This window comes from Ricinus communis, chromosome 6, assembly GCF_019578655.1.
Source record: "Ricinus communis isolate WT05 ecotype wild-type chromosome 6, ASM1957865v1, whole genome shotgun sequence".
In the NCBI taxonomy this organism is placed as follows: domain Eukaryota; kingdom Viridiplantae; phylum Streptophyta; class Magnoliopsida; order Malpighiales; family Euphorbiaceae; genus Ricinus; species Ricinus communis.
Window position 1 is genome coordinate 9197202 of NC_063261.1, and position 6122 is coordinate 9203323.

Here is a 6122-nt window from a genome sequence, read left to right on the forward strand (position 1 = left end):
CATACAACTTAATATAATCTTATATAACAAACTTAACTTCGGCATGGTTATAATGTGATAATATAATATAAATTCATGATATAAAGTAACATATAACGATATAAAATACATGTTACTATTTATCGAAAAATAGCCAAATACACAGTTGCTTTATTTATTCCCGATCTAATTGATGTGGAATTCTATTAAAAGAGCAAAAACCAAAGGAAATAGGAATATTTCAGTCAACAAGCCAAAAACAAAAAGCAAGGACAAAAATTTTTGATATGGGCGTCGGTGAAATGATACGATAGGTAGTCTCATGCTACATGTCCCACATTATTCTAATATATTTACTCTAAATCATTGAGAAAAAAAAAGGATTAAATTGCCATTTTCGTGCACGAAATTCTTTTTGTTTAATTATACACAGGAGAATTCAATGTTATATAAATATATATAGAAATCTAAAGCACCGAAAGATGTGTCTGGATATTTTATTATAAATAGGGGCTTCAAGTGAAGTACAGGGCATCAGAAAAGAAAAAAAAAAAAAAAGGAAAACACTAAGCAATGGCAGCTCAGGTTGCTATCCTTCTGTGTTGCCTGGTAATGATTGGTGGGTTTCTGGGTAGCACCTATGCCACAACTCCAGGTCATTACACAATGCCATTCAATAGGAGTAGTTATCCTTCTGGTTTCATATTCGGAGCTGGTTCTGCTGCTTACCAGGTACCCATATTTCCATGTAGTTTCTGAAAACTTGATTTTTTCCTTTTAGTAGAATTGACACTTGGAAGTTTCTTTTTATTTGCCGGAAGCAGAATTGACAGTTGAATACCTTATTATTAACCGAGCAATTAATACACTGTTGCAGAACAGTTATAAGAACTTGTATTTGCAGAATGAGAGCATTCACTTGTACTTTTTATAAATAAGTTTGTGCATAATATTCATGCCTTGTAATCTTATGCTGGCTTTAAATTTTTTTCTCCTTTTCACTTTTCTCTTTATATTTTTATAGTCTGAAGGAGCTGCTTATATAGATGGCAAGGGACCCAGTATTTGGGATACGTTCACAAGGGAGCATCCTGGTCTCTCTCTCTCTCTCTCTCTCTAAGCTTAGGTCCATTTCTGTTGTCAAATAATGGATTTGTAATTTCTTTCATGACATTAGTTAACATTAATTCTCATGATCTTTTAACTCAAATAATAAAAAAAGTATTCCTAATAGATTTCAAAGCTATGTTAAGAGAAAATAATTATTTTTACTTGCTCAATAACAACAAAAATACTCATAGTTCGCCACATAAATATCTCTTTTATAGCATAGTTCTAAATTGGAACTGAACTAACGATTCTAGTCTAATTTTAACCGGTCTCCTTAATTAAAACTGAAATTGATTATCAATTGGTGGTTCTGCAGAGAAAATTTGGGATCAGAGCAATGGAGATGTAGCTATTGACTTTTATCATCGTTACAAGGTGGGCGGCCTACTATAAACTAAGATTGTTTGCAAGAAATCAATAGTTAAGGATATAAATATTCTTTGTCTTTAAAAGGATTAACAAACAAATCTACCTGCAGGAGGACATTCAATTGATGAAAAGAATTGGATTGGACTCCTTTAGATTCTCCATCTCGTGGTCTAGAGTACTGCCCAGTAAGATATAACTGCTGCATCTTCCAATGTTTACTATTGCTAGTAAATATTCATTAAGCTACTTGTTTTCTTTTATGTTCGTTATTTCATTTTATTGTGACCTTTTATTTGCAGAGGGAAAAGTCAGTGGAGGAGTGAATCCAAAAGGAGTCAAATTCTACAATGATCTCATTAATGAGCTTATTGCCAATGGTATATATTGATGATCCAATCTTTCTCCAATTTAAAAAGATCTTTGCCATCTCTATGTTTTATTTCATAACTAACAATATTTCTCCATTATGCTTATAGGTCTAACACCATTTGTGACATTGTTCCATTGGGATCTCCCCCAAGCTCTTGAGGATGAATATAATGGCTTCCTGAGCCCTAAAGTAGTGTAAGCTTCAAATTCGAATATGAATCTCTAACTTAAATTTTCATTTTTCTTTTAGTTCAAAAACATTTATGGTAAAAAAAATGATATTGTTGACGATTATATCAGGGATGATTATCGAGATTATGCAGACTTTTGCTTCAAAACATTTGGTGATCGAGTCAAGCACTGGTGCACATTGAATGAGCCTTATTCATTTAGTATCAATGGATATAATGGAGGTACATTTGCCCCCGGCCGATGCTCTAACTATGTGGGGAACTGCACTGCTGGTGACTCTTCCACAGAGCCCTATCTTGTGGCTCATCACTTGCTTCTTTCTCATGCCAGTGCTGTTAGATTATACAAGGCCAAATATCAGGTTTTTACATGCACGGATGGCTGTTTTTATTTTGTTCCAAAAAAGATATAGTGAATTAGTACTTATAACAGATTATTTTATGTTATGTAAGCAATGTGTCATCTAAATAAACGCTCAAATCAAATATAGGCTACTCAGAAAGGACAAATTGGCGTCACGTTAGTGACTAACTGGTTTATACCAAAGTCACCAGCATCAGAATCTGACAAGAAAGCAACCATGAGAATAATTGATTTTATGTTTGGTTGGTAAGTGTCAAAACATTTTCCCTGGGTCTCAAATAAATAGCCTTGAGAAGGCATAACTCTATGATAATCCTGAAAACTAATTTTTGTAGGTTTGCCCATCCAATTACATATGGAGATTATCCTGAAATAATGAAAGCTTATGTGGGAGATCGGTTGCCGAAATTTACAAAAGAACAATCCAAATTGCTAAAAGGGTCTCTGGATTACATGGGAGTAAATTACTACACCACAAACTTTGCATCAAACAACCCAGTTACCACTTCCAACCACAGCTGGAGCACTGATAGCCAAACCACTCTCTCTGGTACGCTCAAATTCATTGCCTAATGTTGTTTCTTTCTTTTATAATTTCTCTAGGTTTGTTGTCTTATATAATCAATATTAATGATTGCAGTCACGAAAGCTGGAGTTCCTATTGGTACACCGGTACTTTCTCAATCTCATACTCATTTTTAACTTTATCATATCCTATCGTTAGCACTAAATTTACCAACTATAATCTTGCCTACTCCTTATGTAATATGCCCTACTATTAGCCCAGGGACAGAAAGAAAAATAAAATATAATCGCTGTGTCATTCATCAAAGGTAAAATACTTTTAAAATATATGTTTATAGTTCAGTTTTTGAATATAATATATTAGAAATAGCTAATAAAAGCATGAAGGACTTATTTCGAATGTATGTATTATATTGATCACTACCTTTCCTAAGCTTAAACGAAAAGAAATGCATCAAGTATTTGCTAAATAAAATGTTAATTTCTGTGTTACAGACACCTTTGAATTGGCTATACGTCTATCCAAGGGGAATTTACCATCTCATGCTTCATATAAGGGATAATTACAAGAATCCTCCCATTTTCGTTACAGAGAATGGTAAGAAAAGCAGCTTAGTTTATTTCTTGATACCGTACCAACTACTTTCCATATTAACTAAAAAAAGGTTTGTTTCTTTCCCAGGTCTTGCTGATGCAAATAACGCATCAATATCAATTGAAGAATCTCGTAAAGATGCCTTGCGGATAAGATACTACCACACTCATTTGACAAATCTCCTACAAGCAATCAAGTGAGTGGCAACAATTAAGTTTTGAATATTTTATCATCATCATCATTATTATTAAAATACTTAAATTAATAATGTCAGTATAAATAAAACTTTCTCTAGAATACCTAAAGTTTTCATTGTAGTCAAATGGCCAAATGTATTTTTATGCTCCTAAATTTTAATCATTTAACTAATTTAATATTTTAATTTTGAATTTTACCGGGCAAACACTTAACCTTATTTTTTTAGTGATATTTTAACACTTTTTCATACGTGTCTTTATTCAATACTTCCAAGTATTTGTATGAAAATATTTATATATTACAAAAAAAATAAGAAGAAAATTTTAAAATTTATTATATAAGATCGATTTTAAAATATTTTTTTATTGATTGATAACTAATTTAAATTTTTTCTATTGAATTATATCTTTTACTAATAACATAATAATTTCTACATTGATTTTATATAATGATTCTTTTGAGAAATTATATAGTTCTTTTTTAATAATTTATAATACGTACATATTATTTAAAATTAAATTAATATCTAATTTATTATATTATATTATTAGTGTTTAGAAAAAAATAAATTTTATATCAGATTTGAATTCGATATTCACTTATAAATTTGCCTAAATTTCTTATGATAATATATATATATAGTAAAGTGAATTATAATTTTAAATACTGTATTTCATTTTAAATAATTCATTTAGTAAAAGTATAATATAAAAATAAAAATAAACATATTGAGTAAATTGTATCTCTAACGTTCATTTGACAAATTAACAATAATAATTATTTAAAATTTTATAAAACAATTAATATTTCTTAGCTATCGGCTATCAACTATCAGATATTGTGTATTAGTTATCAATTACAATAAACAACCAAACCATATACAAACTTGAAAAGAAAACAAAAGTAAATAATAGATAATTCTAAAATATTTAATAAACAAACAAAAGTCCAACATATAATAGTTGTTTTTAGTTCAAACAATTCTTAATTATTTTTTTTGAAAGAAAAGAAACTATGAGACCTCTGTTTTTTTATTTTAAAAAAAGAAAGATATCAAATTGGAGGAATGAACTTATAAATATCATTTGTGCTGAGATTCATTTGGATACCATATTTGTTCATTTGTATCTTCTAAGCTCGACGATAAATATTTGATCAGGGAGGGAGCTAATGTGAAGGGATATTTTGCATGGTCATTTATGGATGATTTTGAATGGGATGCTGGATTTACCATTCGATTTGGCATGATTTATGTTGACTACAAGAACAAGTTGAAGAGATATATGAAATACTCAGCTTACTGGTTCAAGATGTTCCTTCTGCACTAATCAGTAGTTCACCTTGGCCATCCATCTCTCTCTCTTCCTTTTTCCTGTGTTTTTCTCCTTTTGTCTCCTTATTTTTCACTGTGAGAGAGTGAGGATAGAAAATGAGAGTTTGTTCTTGATGTCTGTTTTGTATGTTCAAATAAAGGCCAAGTTTTCCTCCATGTAGTTGGGATTTATTTAATAATAGAAGTATGTCTCACCCCCTTCACTTGTTACTTTATACAATGCTTTGAGAGTTTTGTTTTGATTTTTATTGTTGAAAATAATTTGGTGAAAATGAAATTACATGTATCATGCCCATCATCTAATCAAGGATATATGTATTATTTAAGGATGGCAGTCTAGTGGGTATTTCTGGGTATCCGACCCGATCAAATTTTATTGGGACAATATTTTGAATAGTGATAACGAATTTAGGACAAGTTTGAGATTTAAATTTAATACTTGTGTAGAATTCGGGTCGGGTTCGGGTTCAACCGCGCACATACCCGCTACCCACACCCATTACCCGTTACTCGCTATCCATTTCTTTAAATGGATATCTTATGCATATATATATATATATATATATATATATATATATATATATATATATATATATATATATATATATATATATATACACAATATATATAATATGGTTTCTTTTATAATTTCATTTTATAAAATCAACACTACGTCATCAATCATTATAACCGCTAACAGGATATATATATATAGTGCTATTATACTAAGATATAAAAGAACATTATACTAAATCAGGTTAAAAAATTATTATAATACTCAATGTAACATATTAGCATTATTAACTTATAATTATGTAGTTCTAGTATGACATTAATCATGTTTATTAAATAATTTTAGTTAATTTTATGTATCTTAACTAATTAATATGATATAAAAGAATCTTATACCATATTATTATGTAGTAGAATTTAAATTTTAACTTTAAATTTTTAATTTTAATTAATAGATCTCACTTTTATTATTAAGATATTATATTAATAAGTATATGTATTGTGTTATTACGTCTGGAAATGTAAGACAATTTTTTAAAATTTGGATATATTATATAGTTCAATTTTCATTTTTAT

The 6122-nt window shown here is 29.3% G+C and overlaps 1 protein-coding gene across 2 annotated transcripts; it reads left to right on the forward strand.

Moving 5' to 3' along the window:
- The first annotated feature begins 493 nt into the window (after positions 1 to 493).
- Positions 494 to 5248, forward strand: LOC8289192 (vicianin hydrolase). Of its 2 annotated transcripts, XM_048376056.1 has the most exons (13): positions 497 to 711; positions 1004 to 1073; positions 1406 to 1464; positions 1568 to 1643; positions 1758 to 1835; positions 1935 to 2022; positions 2128 to 2380; positions 2510 to 2628; positions 2718 to 2932; positions 3023 to 3054; positions 3403 to 3505; positions 3590 to 3698; positions 4860 to 5248. In XM_048376056.1, the coding sequence occupies exons 1-13, from the start codon at positions 553 to 555 to the stop codon at positions 5026 to 5028; spliced, it is 1530 nt and encodes a 509-aa protein (XP_048232013.1). In that variant the 5' UTR covers positions 497 to 552; the 3' UTR covers positions 5029 to 5248. The 2 variants fall into 2 exon arrangements, with proteins under 2 accessions (XP_048232012.1, XP_048232013.1); XM_048376055.1 differs by having other exon boundaries at positions 494 to 711; positions 3403 to 3698.
- Positions 5249 to 6122: the final 874 nt, after the last annotated feature.